The sequence below is a fragment of the Oncorhynchus keta genome, chromosome 35 (assembly GCF_023373465.1).
Source record: "Oncorhynchus keta strain PuntledgeMale-10-30-2019 chromosome 35, Oket_V2, whole genome shotgun sequence".
Lineage (NCBI taxonomy): Eukaryota > Metazoa > Chordata > Actinopteri > Salmoniformes > Salmonidae > Oncorhynchus > Oncorhynchus keta.
In genome coordinates this window covers 5,600,537-5,622,687 of record NC_068455.1, presented here as the reverse complement: position 1 = coordinate 5,622,687, position 22,151 = coordinate 5,600,537, and the positions used below count along the sequence as shown (strand labels likewise).

Below are 22,151 nucleotides of genomic sequence, written 5' to 3'. Positions count from 1 at the left end.
CGTGCGCCGAATACAACAAGTGAAATGCAGTGAAATGCTTACAGGCCCTAACCAATGGTGCAATTTGTAAGTAAAAAATCGGTATTAGGTGAAAAATAAATAAGTAAAGAAATAAAAAACTACAATAAATTACAGTGAAAAATAACAGTAGAGGCGCTACACGCGGTAGATGCGCTACATGCGGTAGAGGCGCTACATACGGTAGAGGCGCTACATACGGTAGAGGCGCTGACTGACATGCGGTAGACCCGGCGCTACACGCGGCCTAGAGGCGCTACATACGGTAGAGGCGCTACATGCGGTAGAGGCGCTACATGCGGTCATGAGAGGCGCTACATGCGGTAGAGGCGCTACACGCGGTAGATGCGCTACATGCGGTAGAGGCGCAGCAGAACACGCGGGTAGATGCGCTGGACATCATACGGTAGAGGCGCTACACACGGTAGAGGCGCTACATACGGTAGAGGCGCTACATGCGGTAGAGGCGCTACATGCGGTAGAGGCGCTACACGCGGTAGATGCGCTACATGCGGTAGAGGCGCTACATACGGTAGAGGCGCTACATACGGTAGAGGCGCTACATACGGTAGAGGCGCTACATACGGTAGAGGCGCTACATACGGTAGAGGCGCTACATACGGTAGAGGCGCTACACACGGTAGAGGCGCTACATACGGTAGAGGCGCTACATACGGTAGAGGCGCTACATACGGTAGAGGCGCTACATACGGTAGAGGCGCTACACACGGTAGAGGCGCTACACACGGTAGAGGCGCTACACACGGTAGAGGCGCTACACACGGTAGAGGCGCTACACACGGTAGAGGCGCTACACACGGTAGAGGCGCTACACACGGTAGAGGCGCTACACACGGTAGAGGCGCTACACACGGTAGAGGCGCTACACACGGTAGAGGCGCTACACACGGTAGAGGCGCTACACACGGTAGAGGCGCTACACACGGTAGAGGCGCTACACACGGTAGAGGCGCTACACACGGTAGAGGCGCTACACACGGTAGAGGCGCTACACACGGTAGAGGCGCTACACGCGGTAGAGGCGCTACACGCGGTAGAGGGGCTACACGCGGTAGAGGCGCTACACGCGGTAGAGGCGCTACACGCGGTAGAGGCGCTACACGCGGTAGAGGCGCTACACGCGGTAGAGGCGCTACACGCGGTAGAGGCGCTACACGCGGTAGAGGGGCTACACGCGGTAGAGGGGCTACACGCGGTAGAGGGGCTACACGCGGTAGAGGGGCTACACGCGGTAGAGGGGCTACACGCGGTAGAGGGGCTACACGCGGTAGAGGGGCTACACGCGGTAGAGGGGCTACACGCGGTAGAGGGGCTACACGCGGTAGAGGGGCTACACGCGGTAGAGGCGCTACACGCGGTAGAGAGGCTACACACAGGAACCGGTTAGTGGGCTGATTGAGGTAGTATGTACATGTAGATATGGTTAAAGTGACTATGCATATGTGATAAACAGAGAGTAGCAGCAGCGTAAAAGAGGGGTTGGTTGGGGGGGGCGCACACAATGTAGATTGTCCGGGTAGCCATTTTGATTACCTGTTCAGGATTCTTATGGCTTGGGGGTAAAAACTCTTGAGAAGCCTTTTGGTCCAAGACTTGGCGCTGACTTTATATGAGTCATCTTATAAAGTAATTATGAAGTCGTTCACAATACTATATTAGGAAGGGTAATAGACTAGTGGAATCGTATTCAGTAAATACGTTGCTATATCGAACAGTCCAAACAGGAATGCATGATTAAAATATATATATAATCCAATGATTGTTATGAGTTTTGGGTTGAATATTATGCAAATGTTTTGTTATATCTTACTGTCAAAATAGCGCTCCAGATTTTTTTTGGGGGGTTCGATTGAGATTAATTTTCCTTCATCTTTTATGTACGATGCACTAACAGTTTTTATATAGGCCTAATTCGATTGGTTCTAATTTATCACCTGAGGAAGTAGAAACTCAAAACACATTAGCTATGTCGCTAACTTTTTAAATATAACACCATGTATTAATCTAACAGTAAATGTAAATCCTAATTTAAAAAAAATACCTAGCAATGTGGCCGAGTTCACTTGTGATGGCCGTCGTGCTACGTATTTCAAAGCCCTGTCAGATCAGATGTCTTTTTGTTTTGTTAAATAGGTGTGCTTTGCGCTCGGTAATGAGCGTTAAAGAAATAAACATTACACCTACAAGAAAGCGTTGACACTTCCAAAGTAGTAGTTTTCACGCACTTCTGAGAGGCGTGAGAAGACTCGGTCATTACAGCAGCCGGTCCCAGCGCACCGGGCACAGCAGTAGGGCAGACACTTTCATTACAGCGATCATGAGAATAATGCCTTTTTACTGTTTCATCAAATTCATGGTTTTATCCGCCTCAGAAAATAGGACGTTTTGATTCAGGTGACCAGGTAGAATGTTCAGTGCGAACAATTAAAAATTTAACTCACGCAAAGGGTCGCAAAAATACCTTTTTTTTTTTATTAATTTTTTTAAATCGCCGTCTCATAAGCCTGCAGAAAGGAATTGCCTCATTGACGACAGTCACATTCAGATTTACATAAAATGTTAATCACAGAACTGGAGAATGAGATCAGCCAGCTGAAGAGCACCAGAGACGGACTGGAGGAGGAGGGCCACTCCCTGAAGAGGAGAGTGGAGGAGCAGCGAGGTCACCTCCTCTCCTCCCAGCAGTCTCTCCTGGCGCAGCAGAATGAGTTGGAGCAGGCCCACCAACGCCACGAGCAGAGCAGAGAGAACTACGATAGGCTGATCCACGCCAAGGACGAGGAGATTGGGCGCCTGCAGCAGGAAGTAGATCACCTCGGCCACACCCACTCCTCCCAGGAACAGGAAGTGGTCATCCTCCAACAGGAAGACAAGACCCAGTCGTCCCTGAATAACGGAGAGAACGACAACGAGAAACATGACCTGTCAAAGGTGGAGATAAACCGTCTGGTGAAGGTATTTCCTGCATTTTATTATTTAATATTATAATAATAATCGAATAAATAACCCGATTTCTGTTAAATGACAACAACAACAAAAATGAAAATAAATGTAATGAAATCATCCGTCGAACTTGACTTGAGCAACTGTGGCCTTCTTGCTAATAAACCTGAAGGGCATCAAGGAGAAGGAGACTGAAATCAGCCAGCTGAATGAGAAGAACCTGAACCTGACCAGACAGCTGGCCCAACTGGTGGTCTCCAGAGAGGAGATTGGGAAACTCTCCCAGATGCTCTTGCAGAAGGTATGTTGTTTTTTTAAAAAAGGGCAATATGCAGTTGAAACAACTGTTTTCGTAAAAAAAAAAGCCGAGGGATGGGGCTGGAGAAATGTAACGTCTGGACCCTACTATGGATACGAGGACTTGGCCATCCGTGATATCAAATGTATAGTTTAACCATGTTTTGAGGTCGATGTAACAGTTTGTCTTATTGAAGGATACCGATTTGTATTCCTCTCAAGGACCTGGAGATCCAGGCACTGCATGCTAGAGTCTCCCTGGGGGGCCACAGCCAGGACGTGATGTTCCTCCAGCAGCAACTGCAGGCTTACGCCGTGGAGAGAGAGCAGGTCAGAGTAAACTTTATTTGCCAAGTAGACTGTATGTACAAATACTACTACTACTACATCTACATGCTATATGTAGATGAATACAACTACTACTACTACATGTATACTAGATGTAGACTAATACTACATATATACTACTACTACTACTACATCTATATACTATATGTAGACAAATACTACTACTACACTACCGTTCAAAAGTTTGGGGTCACTTAAAAATGTCCTTTTTTGAGCCGTTTCCAGCTACAATAGTCATTTACAACATTAACAACATCTACACTGTATTAATGATCAATTTGATGTTATTTTAAAAATGGACCAAAAAATTTGCTTTTCTTTCAAAAACAAGGACATTTCTAAGTGACCCCAAACCTTTAAACGGTAGTGTATATCTGTAGTAGTAGTATTTGTCTACATATAGATGTATAGATGTAGTAGTAGTCATTTAGTCATTTAGGTCAACATTGGATCACTCAGAGATCCTCACTGAACTTCCGGAGAGAGTTTGCTGCACTGAAAGTAAAGGGGCTGAATAATTTTGCACGCCCAATTTTTCAGTTTTTGATTTGTTAAAAAAGTTTGAAATATCCAATAAATGTCGTTCCACTTCATGATTGTGTCCCACTTGTTGTTGATTCTTCACAAAAAAATACAGTTTTATATCTTTATGTTTGAAGCCTGAAATGTGGCAAAAGGTCGCAAAGTTCAAGGGGGCCGAATACTTTCGCAAGGCACTGTAGAGGTAGTAGTAATCTACATATAGTATATAGATGTAGTAGTAGTCTGTATATAGAGGTAGCAGTAATCTACATATAGATGTAGTAGTAATCTACATATAGTATATAGATGTAGTAGTAGTCTGTATATAGAGGTAGTAGTAATCTACATATAGTATATAGAGGTAGTAGTAATCTACATATAGTATATAGAGGTAGTAGTAATCTACATATAGTATATAGATGTAGTAGTAGTCTGTATATAGAGGTAGTAGTAATCTACATATAGTATATAGATGTAGTAGTAGTCTGTATATAGAGGTAGTAGTAGTCTGTATATAGAGGTAGCCTACATATAGTATATAGAGGTAGTAGTAGTCTGCATATAGAGGTAGTCTACATATAGTATATAGAGGTAGTAGTAATCTACATATAGTATATAGAGGTAGTAGTAATCTACATATAGTATATATATGTAGTAGTAGTCTGTATATAGCGGTAGTAGTAGTCTACATATAGTATATAGAGGTAGTAGTAAACTACATATAGTATATAGAGGTAGTAGTAGTCTACATATAGTATATAGAGGTAGTAGTAGTCTACATATAGTATATAGAGGTAGTAGTAGTCTGTATATAGCGGTAGTAGTAGTCTATATATAGTATATAGAGGTAGTAGTAGTCTACATATAGTATATAGAGGTAGTAGTAGTCTACATATAGTATATAGCAGTAGTAGTAGTCTACATATAGTATATAGAGGTAGTAGTAGTCTACATATAGTATATAGAGGTAGTAGTAGTCTACATATAGTATATAGAGGTAGTAGTAGTCTGTATATAGCGGTAGTAGTAGTGTACATATAGTATATAGATGTAGTAGTAGTCTGTATAAAGCGGTAGTAGTAGTCTACATATAGTATATAGCAGTAGTAGTAGTCTACATATAGTATATAGAGGTAGTAGTAATCTACATATAGTATATAGCAGTAGTAGTAGTCTACATATAGTATATAGAGGTAGTAGTAGTCTACATATAGTATATAGAGGTAGTAGTAGTCTACATATAGTATATAGAGGTAGTAGTAGTCTACATATAGTATATAGAGGTAGTAGTAGTCTACATATAGTATATAGATGCAGTAAAAACAGAACAATAAGAGGATATAATAAACAAATTGACACATTTTTTTTTTTTAAATATGTAAAGTGTGTAAAGTGACTGTGTAAAATTGGTGAATGTGTGTAGAATTTGGAATTGTTAAAGTAAAATGTGTTTCTGTTAATTTAGGTGCTGGCGGTGCTGAATGAGAAGACGAGGGAGAACAGTCAGCTGAGGGGGGACTACCAGCGCATCATGGACATTGTAGCAGGGAAGGAAGCTGTGCTCCTCAAGGTCCAGCAGGAGAACCAGAGGTTGTCCACCATGTCTGACCCCTCAGGCAGCCAGGAGATGTTCAGAGAGACCATCCAGAACCTGTCCCGGATCATCAGGTGTAGTTGTGTTGTACATTCGGTGCAGAAATACAGTAACTCAATTGGTAGAACAAGGCCCTTGCTACTCCAGGATAGTGGATTCCTTTCCCGGGAGTGCAAGGCCATTTGAATAAAAGTGTCTGCTAAATTATATACACTACCGTTCAAGAGTTTGGGGTCCATAAAAAAATATAAAAAAGTGTGGTATCTGAGAATGGCCAATAAAAAGAAAAGATTAAGATGGGAAGAATAACACAGACACTGGAGAGAGGAACTCTACCTAGAAGGACAGCATCCAGGAGTCACCTCTTCACTGTTGAGACTGGACAGAGGAACTCTACCTAGAAGGCCAGCATCCCAGAGTCAACTCTTCACTGTTGAGACTGGACAGAGGAACTCTGCCTAGAAGGCCAGCATCCTGGAGTCACCTCTTCACTGTTGAGACTGGACAGAGGAACTCTGCCTAGAAGGACAACATCCTGGAGTCGCCTCTTCACTGTTGAGACTGGACAGAGGAACTCTGCCTAGAAGGACAACATCCTGGAGTCGCCTCTTCACTGTTGAGACTGGACAGAGGAACTCTGCCTAGAAGGCCAGCATCCCGGAGACGCCTCTTCACTGTTGAGACTGGACAGAGGAACTCTGCCTAGAAGGACAGCATCCTGGAGTCGCCTCTTCACTGTTGAGACTGGACAGAGGAACTCTGCCTAGAAGGACAACATCCTGGAGTCGCCTCTTCACTGTTGAGACTGGACAGAGGAACTCTGCCTAGAAGGACAACATCCTGGAGTCGCCTCTTCACTGTTGAGACTGGACAGAGGAACTCTGCCTAGAAGGACAACATCCTGGAGTCGCCTCTTCACTGTTGACGTTGAGACTGGACAGAGGAACTCTACCTAGAAGGACAACATCCCGGAGTCTCCTCTTCACTGTTGAGACTGGACAGAGGAACTCTGCCTAGAAGGACAACATCCTGGAGTCGCCTCTTCACTGTTGAGACTGGACAGAGGAACTCTGCCTAGAAGGACAGCATCCTGGAGTCGCCTCTTCACTGTTGAGACTGGACAGAGGAACTCTGCCTAGAAGGACAGCATCCTGGAGTCGCCTCTTCACTGTTGAGACTGGACAGAGGAACTCTGCCTAGAAGGACAACATCCTGGAGTCGCCTCTTCACTGTTGAGACTGGACAGAGGAACTCTGCCTAGAAGGACAACATCCTGGAGTCGCCTCTTCACTGTTGAGACTGGACAGAGGAACTCTGCCTAGAAGGCCAGCATCCCGGAGACGCCTCTTCACTGTTGAGACTGGACAGAGGAACTCTGCCTAGAAGGACAGCATCCTGGAGTCGCCTCTTCACTGTTGAGACTGGACAGAGGAACTCTGCCTAGAAGGACAACATCCTGGAGTCGCCTCTTCACTGTTGAGACTGGACAGAGGAACTCTGCCTAGAAGGACAACATCCTGGAGTCGCCTCTTCACTGTTGAGACTGGACAGAGGAACTCTGCCTAGAAGGACAACATCCTGGAGTCTCCTCTTCACTGTTGACGTTGAGACTGGACAGAGGAACTCTGCCTAGAAGGCCAGCATCCCGGAGTCGCCTCTTCACTGTTGACGTTGAGACTGGACAGAGGAACTCTGCCTAGAAGGACAGCATCCCGGAGTCTCCTCTTCACTGTTGACGTTGAGACTGGACAGAGGAACTCTGCCTAGAAGGACAGCATCCCGGAGTCTCCTCTTCACTGTTGACGTTGAGACTGGACAGAGGAACTCAGCCTAGAAGGCCAGCATCCCGGAGTCTCCTCTTCACTGTTGACGTTGAGACTGGACAGAGGAACTCTGCCTAGAAGGCCAGCATCCTGGAGTCTCCTCTTCACTGTTGACGTTGAGACTGGACAGAGGAACTCTGCCTAGAAGGCCAGCATCCCGGAGTCGCCTCTTCACTGTTGACGTTGAGACTGGACAGAGGAACTCTGCCTAGAAGGCCAGCATCCCGGAGTCGCCTCTTCACTGTTGAGACTGGACAGAGGAACTCTGCCTAGAAGGCCAGCATCCCGGAGTCGCCTCTTCACTGTTGAGACTGGACAGAGGAACTCTGCCTAGAAGGCCAGCATCCAGGAGTCTCCTCTTCACTGTTGAGACTGGACAGAGGAACTCTGCCTAGAAGGACAGCATCCCGGAGTCGCCTCTTCACTGTTGACGTTGAGACTGGACAGAGGAACTCTGCCTAGAAGGCCAGCATCCCGGAGTCGCCTCTTCACTGTTGACGTTGAGACTGGACAGAGGAACTCTGTCTAGAAGGACAGCATCCCAGAGTCGCCTCTTCACTGTTGACGTTGAGACTGGACAGAGGAACTCTGCCTAGAAGGCCAGCATCCCGGAGTCTCCTCTTCACTGTTGACGTTGAGACTGGACAGAGGAACTCTGCCTAGAAGGCCAGCATCCCGGAGTCTCCTCTTCACTGTTGACGTTGAGACTGGACAGAGGAACTCTGCCTAGAAGGCCAGCATCCCGGAGTCGCCTCTTCACTGTTGACGTTGAGACTGGACAGAGGAACTCTGCCTAGAAGGCCAGCATCCAGGAGTCTCCTCTTCACTGTTGACGTTGAGACTGGACAGAGGAACTCTGCCTAGAAGGCCAGCATCCCGGAGTCTCCTCTTCACTGTTGACGTTGAGACTGGACAGAGGAACTCTGCCTAGAAGGCCAGCATCCAGGAGTCGCCTCTTCACTGTTGACGTTGAGACTGGACAGAGGAACTCTGCCTAGAAGGCCAGCATCCCGGAGTCGCCTCTTCACTGTTGACGTTGAGACTGGACAGAGGAACTCTGCCTAGAAGGCCAGCATCCCGGAGTCAACTCTTCACTGTTGACGTTGAGACTGGACAGAGGAACTCTGCCTAGAAGGCCAGCATCCCGGAGTCGCCTCTTCACTGTTGACGTTGAGACTGGACAGAGGAACTCTGCCTAGAAGGCCAGCATCCCGGAGTCTCCTCTTCACTGTTGACGTTGAGACTGGACAGAGGAACTCTGCCTAGAAGGCCAGCATCCCGGAGTCGCCTCTTCACTGTTGACGTTGAGACTGGACAGAGGAACTCTGCCTAGAAGGCCAGCATCCCGGAGTCGCCTCTTCACTGTTGACGTTGAGACTGGACAGAGGAACTCTGCCTAGAAGGCCAGCATCCAGGAGTCTCCTCTTCACTGTTGACGTTGAGACTGGACAGAGGAACTCTGCCTAGAAGGCCAGCATCCCGGAGTCACCTCTTCACTGTTGACGTTGAGACTGGACAGAGGAACTCTGCCTAGAAGGCCAGCATCCCGGAGTCTCCTCTTCACTGTTGACGTTGAGACTGGACAGAGGAACTCTGCCTAGAAGGCCAGCATCCCGGAGTCTCCTCTTCACTGTTGACGTTGAGACTGGACAGAGGAACTCTGCCTAGAAGGCCAGCATCCCGGAGTCGTCTCTTCACTGTTGACGTTGAGACTGGACAGAGGAACTCTGCCTAGAAGGCCAGCATCCCGGAGTCGTCTCTTCACTGTTGACGTTGAGACTGGACAGAGGAACTCTGCCTAGAAGGCCAGCATCCCGGAGTCGTCTCTTCACTGTTGACGTTGAGACTGGACAGAGGAACTCTGCCTAGAAGGCCAGCATCCCGGAATCTCCTCTTTACTGTTGACGTTGAGACTGGACAGAGGAACTCTGCCTAGAAGGCCAGCATCCCGGAGTCGCCTCTTCACTGTTGACGTTGAGACTGGACAGAGGAACTCTGCCTAGAAGGCCAGCATCCCGGAGTCGCCTCTTCACTGTTGACGTTGAGACTGGACAGAGGAACTCTGTCTAGAAGGCCAGCATCCCGGAGTCGCCTCTTCACTGTTGACGTTGAGACTGGACAGAGGAACTCTGCCTAGAAGGCCAGCATCCCGGAGTCGCCTCTTCACTGTTGACGTTGAGACTGGACAGAGGAACTCTGCCTAGAAGGCCAGCATCCCGGAGTCGCCTCTTCACTGTTGACGTTGAGACTGGACAGAGGAACTCTGCCTAGAAGGCCAGCATCCCGGAGTCACCTCTTCACTGTTGACGTTGAGACTGGACAGAGGAACTCTGCCTAGAAGGCCAGCATCCCGGAGTCGCCTCTTCACTGTTGACGTTGAGACTGGACAGAGGAACTCTGCCTAGAAGGCCAGCATCCCGGAGTCACCTCTTCACTGTTGACGTTGAGACTGGACAGAGGAACTCTGCCTAGAAGGCCAGCATCCCGGAGTCACCTCTTCACTGTTGACGTTGAGACTGGACAGAGGAACTCTGCCTAGAAGGCCAGCATCCCGGAGTCGCCTCTTCACTGTTGACGTTGAGACTGGACAGAGGAACTCTGCCTAGAAGGCCAGCATCCCGGAGTCTCCTCTTCACTGTTGACGTTGAGACTGGACAGAGGAACTCTGCCTAGAAGGCCAGCATCCCGGAGTCGCCTCTTCACTGTTGACATTGAGACTGGACAGAGGAACTCTGCCTAGAAGGCCAGCATCCCTGAGTCTCCTCTTCACTGTTGACGTTGAGACTGGACAGAGGAACTCTGCCTAGAAGACCAGCATCCCGGAGTCGCCTCTTCGCTGTTGACGTTGAGACTGGTGTTTTGCGGGGTACTATTTAATGAAGCTGCCAGTTGAGGACTTGTGAGGCGTCTGTTTCTCAAACTAGACTCTCTAATGTACTTGTCCTCTTGCTCAGTTGTGCACCGGAGCCTCCCACTCCTCGTTCTATTCTGGTTAGGGCCAGTTTGCGTTGTTCTGTGAAGGGAGTAGTACACAGATCTTCAGTTTCTTGGCAATTTGCATGGAATAGCCTTCATTTCTCAGAACAAGAATAGACTGACGAGTGTCAGAAGAAAGTTCTTTGTTTCTGGCCATTTTGAGCCTGTAATCGAACCCACAAATGCTGATGCTCCAGATACTCAACTAGTCTAAAGAAGGCCAGTTTTATTCCTTCTTTAATCAGTGTTCAGCTGTGCTAACATAATTGCAAAAGGGTTTTCCAATGATCAATTAGCCTTTTGATTGTTGCTGATAATGGGCCTCTGTACGCCTATGTCGATATTCCATATAAAATCAGCCGCGTCCAGCTACAACAGTCATTTACAACATTAACAATGTCTACACTGTATTTCTGATCAATTTGATGTTATTTTAATCGACAAAAAATGTGCATTTCTAAGTGACACCAAACTTTTGAACGGTAGTGTATATATATATATATATGTATGTGTAATAAATTGTTATTATATATATAATGTGTTTTGGTGCCAGCTTGCCCCTTCTAGTGTACTGTGCCCTACTTGGTAATGTCATGTATCCATGTGCTGTTTAATTATATTCTCCTGTCCTTGAGTATGCAAATACAATTTCATTTTCTTATTATTATTGTCATCATCATCGTTGTTGTTGTTGTTGTTGTTATTATCAGAGAGAAGGACATTGAGATCGACGCGCTGACCCAGAAGTGCCAGACCCTGGTGTCCGTGCTGCAGGCAGGAGACTCTGGAGGCGTCAGCTCCAACCAGTTTGAAGAGCTGCTGCAGGACAGGGACACATTGAAACAACAGGCAAGACAAGATATTTAGCATTTTGTCTGTTTTTACAGAACTGTGCCTGCCTTGTGTCATAAAACCTTCTCACGGGACATAAAAACATTATATATATATATTTTTTTTTTTACCTTTATTTTACTAGGCAAGTCAGTTAAGAACAAATTCTTATTTTCAATGACGGCCTAGGAACAGTGGGTTAACTGCCTGTTCAGGGGCAGAACGACTGATGTCAGCAGAACGACCTTGTCAGCTCGGGGATTCGAACTTGCAACCTTTCGGTTACTAGTCCAACGCTCTAACCACTAGGCTACCCTGCCGCTCCACAGATGAGGAATCACTGTTTTTAAAGTGTGCAATTCCATGTATAAAGGTATCTTTAATGTTTATATTGGAAGATGCCTAATGTAGCTGTGGCTAATGTAGCTGAGGCTAATGTAGCTGAGGCTAATGTAGCTGAGGCTAATGTAGCTGAGGCTAATGTAGCTGAGGCTAATGTATCTGTGGCTAATGTAGCTGTGGCTAATGTAGCTGTGTCTAATGTATATATTGGAAGGTGCCTAATGTATCTGTGTCTAATGTAGCTGTGTCTAATGTAGCTGTGTCTAATGTAGCTGAGACTAATGTAGCTGAGGCTAATGTAGCTGTGGCTAATGTAGCTGTGGCTAATGTAGCTGAGGCTAATGTAGCTGTGGCTAATGTATATATTTGAAAGTGGCTAATGTAGCTGTGGCTAATGTAGCCGAGGCTAATGTAGCTGTGTCTAATGTATGTATTGGAAGGTGCCTAATGTAGCCGAGGCTAATGTAGCTGAGGCTAATGTATGTATTGGAAGGTGCCTAATGTAGCTGAGGCTAATGTAGCTGAGGCTAATGTAGCTGAGGCTAATGTATGTATTGTAATTTATCCAGGTGAAGAAGATGGAGGAGTGGAAGATGCAGGTGATCACCACGGTAAAGAACATGCAGCATGAATCTGGACAGCTGGTAGAGGAGCTCCACAAGCTACAGGGACAGGTAACCATCATAATACATTAAAGTAATGAATCATGTATAATATGTAATGATAATGAGCCTGCCCAGCAGTAATAATGGTAAGATAAAGGACTAACTCAAAGTCACCCCCATACGATTGGTGAAGTCACCCCCATACGATTGGCGAAGTCACCCCCAAACGATTGACGAAGTCACCCCCAAACGATTGGCGAAGTCACCCCCATACGATTGGTGAAGTCACCCCCAAACGATTGACGAAGTCACCCCCAAACGATTGGCGAAGTCACCCCCAAACGATTGGCGTAGTCACCCCCAAACGATTGACGAAGTCACCCCCAAACGATTGGCGAAGTCACCCCCAAACGATTGGCGTAGTCACCCCCAAACGATTGGCGAAGTCACCCCCAAACGATTGGCGTAGTCACCCCCAAACGATTGGCGAAGTCACCCCCAAACGATTGGCGAAGTCACCCCCAAACGATTGGCGAAGTCACCCCCAAACGATTGGCGAAGTCACCCCCAAACGATTGGCGAAGTCACCCCCAAACGATTGGCGAAGTCACCCCCAAACGATTGGCGTAGTCACCCCATACGATTGGCGAAGTCACCCCCATACGATTGGTGAAGTCACCCCCAAACGATTGGCGAAGTCACTCCCATACGATTGGCGAAGTCACCCCCAAACGATTGGCGAAGTCACCCCCAAACGATTGGCGTAGTCACCCTAAACAGAAACTCTAGACATCACCATAGACCCTGTAGACATCACCGTAGACCCTATAGACATCACCGTAGACCCTATAGACATCACCATAGACCCTATAGACATCACCGTAGACCCTATAGACATCACTGTAGACCCTATAGACATCACCGTAGACCCTATAGACATCACCGTAGACCCTATAGACATCACCGTAGACCCTATAGACATCACTGTAGACCCTATAGACATCACCGTAGACCCTATAGACATCACCGTAGACCCTATAGACATCACCGTAGACCCTATAGACATCACCATAGACCCTGTAGACATCACCATAGACCCTATAGACATCACCATAGACCCCGTAGACATCACCATAGACCCCGTAGACATCACCATAGACCCTATAGACATCACCATAGACCCTGTAGACATCACCATAGACCCTATAGACATCACCATAGACCCCGTAGACATCACCATAGACCCCGTAGACATCACCATAGACCCTATAGACATCACCATAGACCCTGTAGACATCACCATAGACCCTATAGACATCACCATAGACCCTGTAGACATCACCATAGACCCTGTAGACATCACCATAGACCCTGTAGACATCACCATAGACCCTATAGACATCACCATAGACCCTGTAGACATCACCGTAGACCCTATAGACATCACCATAGACCCTGTAGACATCACCATAGACCCTGTAGACATCACCATAGACCCTATAGACATCACCATAGACCCTATAGACATCACCATAGACCCTATAGACATCACCATAGACCCTATAGACATCACCATAGACCCTGTAGACATCACCATAGACCCTGTAGACATCACCGTAGACCCTATAGACATCACCATAGACCCTATAGACATCACCATAGACCCTGTAGACATCACCATAGACCCTGTAGACATCACCATAGACCCTATAGACATCACCATAGACCCTATAGACATCACCATAGACCCTATAGACATCACCATAGACCCTGTAGACATCACCATAGACCCTATAGACATCACCAAAGACCCTATAGACATCACCGTAGACCCTATAGACATCACCGTAGACCCTGTAGACATCACCATAGACCCTATAGACATCACCATAGACCCCGTAGACATCACCATAGACCCTATAGACATCACCATAGACCCCGTAGACATCACCGTAGACCCTATAGACATCACCATAGACCCTATAGACATCACCGTAGACCCTGTAGACATCACCATAGACCCCGTAGACATCACCATAGACCCTGTAGACATCACCATAGACCCTATAGACATCACCATAGACCCTGTAGACATCACCATAGACCCTGTAGACATCACCATAGACCCTATAGACATCACCATAGACCCTGTAGACATCACCATAGACCCTATAGACATCACCGTAGACCCTATAGACATCACCATAGACCCTATAGACATCACCATAGACCCCATAGACATCACCATAGACCCCGTAGACATCACCATAGACCCTATAGACATCACCATAGACCCTGTAGACATCACCATAGACCCTATAGACATCACCGTAGACCCTATAGACATCACCATAGACCCTATAGACATCACCATAGACCCCATAGACATCACCATAGACCCCATAGACATCACCATAGACCCCGTAGACATCACCATAGATGTGTGTTTGCATCGTAAATCATAACGTTTTATGGGTACATGATCACGATAGGACAAAGGTTGACATCGCCCAACCCCTTCTGTCAACTACAACGTGACGAGTCGGCCAGCCCGCTGAACCTACTAGTGATTATCAATTCAGCAGCCTTATTGGGATGAATAAAGGACTGTTTGTCTCTGATCCTGTAGGTGGATGCAGACAACGACTGCACCTCGACTCTCTCCGTGGACTACAGCCGTCTGATCCACAGCTATGAGCAGAAGGAGAGGAAGCTCGGCAGTCTCAGTCACGAACTAGCCCACGTCCAACAGACCATCAGCCAGCTGAGCAGTACTAAAGATGTCCTTCTGGGGAAACTGGACAGTGTGGCGCAGAGTCCCCAAGTCACCCCACTGTCTGCTGCCCTGACATCTACTGCCCAGCATCCTGCTGCAGTGGAACCTCCCAGACACCAGGTGGCAGCACCTGCAACACCAGGGAACCAGGAAGGACTGAGACAGGAGTTGGAGTCTCTGAGAGCCCTCCTGTCTGAGAGGGAGACTGTGATCAGGACCTTGCAGGAGAATAACCACCGTCTGTGTAACTCAGCCCAGGTGTCAGACAGCGAGCAGCGAGGCCAGGCCGAGGAGGCCAGACAGGTCAGAGAGAGACTGGACGTTATGCAGCGCTCTGTCAGGGAGAAAGACCTGCTCATCAAGACTAAAGGAGATCAACTCACCCAGGTGTGTGTGTGTGTGTGTGTGTGTGTGTGTGTGTGTGTGTGTGTGTGTGTGTGTGTGTGTGTGTGTGTGTGTGTGTGTGTGTGTGTGAGATATGAGGAAGGCACAGCGTGTGCGCTATTAAGACTTAAATGTAACCTTAAATCAAATCCAAATTCAGTTGCTACTGAATCAAGTGACTAATGACCCCTTCATTAGAATGAGTACAACGGTCAATTCAAGTGAATTATGTCATAAATGGTGGACTGGCAGCCATTTTGAGTGTCCACATAGGTGCAGGGTAGGATGTTCTAGCAGCCATTTTGAGTGTCCACATAGGTGCAAAGTCGGACGTTCTAGCAGCCATTTTGAGTGTCCACATAGGTGCAAAGTAGGAAGTTCTAGCAGCCATTTTGAGTGTCCACATAGGTGCAAAGTAGGACGTTCTAGCAGCCATTTTGAGTGTCCACATAGGTGCAAAGTAGGATGTTCTAGCAGCCATTTTGAGTTTTCACATAGGTGCAAATAGGACGTTCTAGCAGCCATTTTGAGTGTCCACATAGGTGCAAAGTAGGACGTTCTCGCAGCCATTTTGAGTGTCCACATAGGTGCAAAGTAGGACGTTCTAGCAGCCATTTTGAGTGTCCACATAGGTGCAAAGTGGGACATTCTAGCAGCCATTTTGAGTGTCCACATAGGTGCAAAGTAGGACGTTCTAGCAGCCATTTTGTGTGTCCACATAGGTGCAAAGGTAGGATGTTCTAGCAGCCATTTTGAGTGTCCACATAGGTGCAAAGGTAGGAAGTTCTAGCAGCCATTCAATCTGTACATTTGTTTATTTCTCCAGGTGAGTGAGAGCCTGAGGAACCGTGAGAGCGACAACGAGGTGTTAAAACAGGCCGTGACCAACCTGAAGGAGCGAGCTCTTATCCTGGAGATGGATACCAGGAAGCTGAAGGTAGGTAGCCAGTTCAAATCCTGGGCTGGATTGACCTGAAATCCGGAGGGCTGCTAAGTTCACATCCTAAAGACGTTGGGTTTTTGAGCAAGGCTCTTAAACCCACAACATGCTCTCTATCCAGCGGCACGAGACTGCAGCTTGACCCTCGTGTGTGAGGGTCAAGTGTACTGTCTGGAGGGGATTGAGAGATATAAGATATATTAAGATATATTTCCGTTGTTGGCTGAAGCCTGGACAATTTTAAAGTTATTTGAATTGTATTGAAGGATGAGAACGAGGCTGTGGCCCAGCGGAGCCGGGAGAAGGAGTCAGAGTTCAGAGCCCTGCAGGAAACCAACATGCAGGTGTCCCTCCTCATGAGGGAGAAGGAGTTTGAGAGGAGCGCCATGTCGGAGAAGGCTGCCGCCATGGAGAAGATGCTCAAGGATAGAGAACAGGTTAGGATGTTTGTTCTGTACAAAAATCAGTTACTCTAAACTACTAACTACACATTTTTGGGAGAATGATCATTGGGGGACTTAAAATTCCGTAACTCAAATCCTTTATTGAACCGATAAGGCCAGAGGAGGTGTGGTTTATGGCCAGTATACCACGGCTAAGGGCTGTTCTTAGTTACGGAGTGCCTGGATACAGCCCTTAGCCGTGGTATATTGGCCATATACCACAAACCCCAGAGGTGCCTTATTGCTATTATAAACTGGTCACCAACGTAAATTAGAGCAGTATAAGTAAACGTTTTGTCATACCCGTGGTATACGGTCTGATATACCATGGCTGTCAAGCCAATCAGCATTCCGCGTTGGAACCACCCAGTTTATAATTAGTAATAGATTACAGATCTAGTGAAGGACAGAGAAATTCAATCAAAGAAGTAAAATAGGCTATTTAAATAGTTTAAATACATTTTCGAAAACACTTGGTTAAATCTTTTCTCAAACTGATCAATAATGTATTCTTTCCTGACCCTGCAAAAACAACACTTTCACTGCACCTATCAGGTGTGTTTTAATAACCTGACCGTTCCATTGCGGTGTCCCATGGCAACAGTCAGAAGAGCGGGAAGCAGAACCAGCTGTTTGATACAAATATTTATTTAAATATTTTTGTTGATACGTTTCCCAGGGCAACAGCCAGAAGTCTGGAGAGCTCAACCAGCTCCTGAACGAGCTGAGGTCCATGCAGGAGAAAGCTGTGGCCTTCCAGCAGGAGAGAGACCAGGTCATGCTGGCTCTCAAACAGAAACAGATGGAGACGACAGCCGTACAGACAGAGGTAGGATGGATGGACACACACCAGGGTTTCTGTTAGAGAAATGGTGGCCCGTCCAGGGTTTCTGGTAGGGAAATGGTGGCCAGTCCAGGGTTTCTGGTAGGGAAATGGTGGCCAGTCCAGGGTTTCTGGTAGGGAAATGGTGGCCCGTCCAGGGTTTCTGGTAGGGAAATGGTGGTCCGTCCAGGGTTTCTGGTAGGGAAATGGTGGCCCGTCCAGGGTTTCTGGTAGGGAAATGGTGCCCCGTCCAGGGTTTCTGGTAGGGAAATGGTGGCCCGTCCAGGGTTTCTGGTAGGGAAATGGTGGCCCGTCCAGGGTTTCTGTTAGAGAAATGGTGGCCCGTCCAGGGTTTCTGGTAGGGAAATGGTGGCCCGTCCAGGGTTTCTGGTAGGGAAATGGTGGCCCGTCCAGGGTTTCTGGTAGGGAAATGGTGGCCCGTCCAGGGTTTCTGGTAGGGAAATGGTGGCCAGTCCAGGGTTTCTGGTAGGGAAATGGTGGCCCGTCCAGGGTTTCTGGTAGGGAAATGGTGGCCAGTCCAGGGTTTCTGGTAAGGAAATGGTGGCCCGTCCAGGGTTTCTGGTAAGGAAATGGTGGCCCGTCCAGGGTTTCTGGTAGGGAAATGGTGGCCCGTCCAGGGTTTCTGGTAGGGAAATGGTGGCCAGTCCAGGGTTTCTGGTAGGGAAATGGTGGCCCGTCCAGGGTTTCTGGTAGGGAAATGGTGGCCAGTCCAGGGTTTCTGGTAAGGAAATGGTGGCCCGTCCAGGGTTTCTGGTAAGGAAATGGTGGCCCGTCCAGGGTTTCTGGTAGGGAAATGGTGGCCAGTCCAGGGTTTCTGGTAGGGAAATGGTGGCCCGTCCAGGGTTTCTGGTAGGGAAATGGTGGTCCGTCCAGGGTTTCTGGTAGGGAAATGGTGGCCCGTCCAGGGTTTCTGGTAGGGAAATGGTGGCCCGTCCAGGGTTTCTGGTAGGGAAATGGTGGTCTTTTATTATTCAAAAACATTCATAACCAATACGCAACACATTCATAACCAATACACAACACATTCATAACCAATACACAACACATTCATAACCAATACGCAACACATTCACAACCAATACACAACACATTCATAACCAATACACAACACATTCATAACCAATACACAACACATTCATAACCAATACACAACACATTCATAACCAATACGCAACACATTCATAACCAATACGCAACACATTCATAACCAATACGCAACACATTCATAACCAATACGCAACACATTCATAACCAATACGCAACACATTCACAACCAATACGCAACACATTCACAACCAATACGCAACACATTCACAACCAATACGCAACACATTCACAACCAATACGCAACACATTCACAACCAATACGCAACACATTCACAACCATACGCAACACATTCACAACCAGTACGCAACACATTCACAACCAGTACGCAACACATTCACAACCAGTACGCAACACATTCACAACCAGTACGCAACACATTCACAACCAGTACGCAACACATTCACAACCAGTACGCAACACATTCACAACCAGTACGCAACACATTCACAACCAGTACGCAACACATTCACAACCAATACGCAACACATTCACAACCAATACGCAACACATTCACAACCAATACGCAACACATTCACAACCAATACGCAACACATTCACAACCAATACGCAACACATTCACAACCAATACGCAACACAGTAGCAGGCGATACGGAGCACGTTCATGATACATTCCTTATCAGATATATTTATGGATAGTATATGGCAATCAAATATTATTTGTAGTGAAATTGGTTCTGCTGTTGGTAAATATCAAACCCCCATGTGACCCCTCTCCCTGTATCTCTTTCCCTCGGTCTCTCTCCCCCGTCTCTTTCTTCTGTCTCTCTCTGTCTTTTTCTTGCTCCGTCTGTCTCCTCTCTCTCTCCGTCTGTCTCCTCTCTCTCTCCGTCTGTCTCCTCTCTCTCTCCGTCTGTCTCCTCTCTCTCTCCGTCTGTCTCCTCTCTCTCTCCGTCTGTCTCCTCTCTCTCTCCGTCTGCCTCCTCTCTCGCTCCGTCGCCTCCTCTCTCGCTCCGTCGCCTCCTCTCTCGCTCCGTCTGCCTCCTCTCTCGCTCCGTCTGTCTCCTCTCTCGCTCCGTCTGCCTTCTCTCGCTCCGTCTGTCTCCTCTCGCTCCGTCTGTCTCCTCTCGCTCTCCCTGTCTCTCTCTCTCAGCTGCAGCATGTGAAGGACAGAGAGCAGCGGTTGAAGTTGGAGCTGGACCGACTACGTAACCACCTGCTGGAGATAGAGGAGTCCTACACACGGGAGGTCCTAGCCGCGGAGGACAGGGAGGCGGAGCTACGCAAGAGAGTCACGCTATTGGACGACAGACTGGCCACTTCCTCCAGTCAGGTGGAGAGCACCAGGTAAACATGTTCAGTAGGCACGAAGATGAAACAGGGAAGTACTATCTGAACGTTTTTGAAACGTCTTGAAACATTTTTTTGCAACTGTGTGTCCTAATGAACAAGACCCCTTGAAAACAGATGGTCTGTTTGTCACTGGTGTTGGTTGAGTTTACAGAAGGATAAAAACTTTATTGTCCCGTGTCCACGAACACACAGAAATGTACGTCCAATTGAAAGTTTGTGTCCTGCACTATCAAATTAAAGCAAATGTATTTGTCACATACACATGGTTAGCAGATGTTAATGCGAGTGTAGCGAAATGCTTGTGCTTCTAGTTCCGACAATGCAGTAATAACCAACGAGTAATCTAACTAACAATTCCAAAACTACTACCTTATAGACACAAGTGTAAAGGGATAAAGAATATGTACATAAAGATATATGAATGAGTGATGTTACAGAACGGCATAGGCAAGATGCAGTAGATGGTATCGAGTACAGTATATACATATGAGATGAGTATGTAAACAAAGTGGCATAGTTAAAGTGGCTAGTGATACATGTATTACATAAAGATGCAGTAGATGATATAGAGTACAGTATGTAAATATACATATGAGATGAGTAATGTAGGGTATGTAAACATTATATTAAGTAGCATTGTTTAAAGTGGCTAGTGATATATTTGACATCCATTTCCATTATTAACGTGGCTGGAGTTGAGTCGGTGTGTTGGCAGCAGCCACTCGATGTTAGACGCAGCGAGGTTTGGGTTAGCAGGAAGACGCGAGTCATCCTCCTTCTTCTTCTTTGTTTTTGTCTCGTAGCCACCAGGCGTCTCTCCAGGTGGAGTCTCTCCAGGAGCAGCTGAGTGGAACGGTGAGGCAGAGAGACGAGGCCTTGACTCAGCTCAGAGCAGCACGGGACCAGGTCAACCAGCACGCCGTGTCCCTGTCCAACCTGCAGATGGTGCTAGAGCACTTCCAGCAAGGCAAGACTACTGGCCCCAGATCAGTTTGTGCTGTGTAGATGGCGTCTATGATCGATGTAATGCCATGAGAAGGACCGTAGGAGTTGGTAAGAGCACTAACAGGTCTGGGACCAGGCTAGCCTCTGCTCTAATGCATGTTGTTTATTTTTGGTGTCCAAAAATATATATATAGCCTGGTATCCAGATCTGTTAGTGTTGTAGAGCCAACTCTATGGTCGCTGAGGTTGTAGTGAGAATATAGCCTGGTATCCAGATCTGTTAGTGCTGTATAGCCAACTCTATGGTCACTGAGGCGCTAGTGAGAATATAGCCTGGTATCCAGATCTGTTAGTGCTGTATAACCAACTCTATGGTCACTGAGGCTGTAGTGAGAATATAGCCTAGTATCCAGATCTGTTAGTGCTGTATAGCCAACTCTATGGTCACTGAGGCGGTAGGGAGAATATAGCCTGGTATCCAGATCTGTTAATGCTGTAGAGCCAACTCTATGGTCACTGAGGCTGTAGTGAGAATATAGCCTCGTATCCAGATCTGTTGGTGTTATATTGCCAACTCTATGGTCACTGAGGCTGTAGTGAGAATATAGCCTGGTATCCAGATCTGTTGGTGTTATATTGCCAACTCTATGGTCACTGAGGTTGTAGTGAGAATATAGCCTGGTATCCATATCTGTTGGTGTTATATTGCCAACTCTATGGTCATTGAGGCTGTAGGGAGAATATAGCCTGGTATCCAGATCTGTTAGTGCTGTATAGCCAACTCTATGGTCATTGAGGCGGTAGGGAGAATATAGCCTGGTATCCAGATCTGTAAGTGCTGTATAGCCAACTCTATGGTCACTGAAGCTGTAGGGAGAATATAGCCTGGTATCCAGATCTGTTAGTGCTGTATAGCCAACTCTATGGTCACTGAGGCGGTAGGGAGATTATAGCCTGGTATCCAGATCTGTTAGTGTTGTATAGCCAACTCTATGGTCACTGAGGTTGTAGTGAGAATATAGCCTGGTATCCAGATCTGTTGGTGTTGTATAGCCAACTCTATGGTCTCTGAGGCTGTAG

The 22,151-nt window shown here is 47.1% G+C and overlaps 1 protein-coding gene across 1 annotated transcript in view; it reads left to right on the top strand.

The window, feature by feature from the left end:
- Positions 1 to 22,151, top strand: part of LOC118369025 (thyroid receptor-interacting protein 11) — a 66,965-nt gene that overhangs the window by 29,490 nt on the left and 15,324 nt on the right. Inside the window, exons 15-26 of the mRNA XM_052496173.1 lie at positions 2,609 to 2,994; positions 3,155 to 3,283; positions 3,502 to 3,609; positions 5,615 to 5,817; positions 11,253 to 11,391; positions 12,285 to 12,389; positions 14,950 to 15,483; positions 16,307 to 16,417; positions 16,687 to 16,857; positions 17,543 to 17,692; positions 19,927 to 20,120; positions 20,930 to 21,093. Coding sequence (XP_052352133.1) covers positions 2,609 to 2,994; positions 3,155 to 3,283; positions 3,502 to 3,609; positions 5,615 to 5,817; positions 11,253 to 11,391; positions 12,285 to 12,389; positions 14,950 to 15,483; positions 16,307 to 16,417; positions 16,687 to 16,857; positions 17,543 to 17,692; positions 19,927 to 20,120; positions 20,930 to 21,093 — 2,394 coding nt within the window. The remainder of the gene's footprint in view (positions 1 to 2,608; positions 2,995 to 3,154; positions 3,284 to 3,501; positions 3,610 to 5,614; positions 5,818 to 11,252; positions 11,392 to 12,284; positions 12,390 to 14,949; positions 15,484 to 16,306; positions 16,418 to 16,686; positions 16,858 to 17,542; positions 17,693 to 19,926; positions 20,121 to 20,929; positions 21,094 to 22,151) is intronic.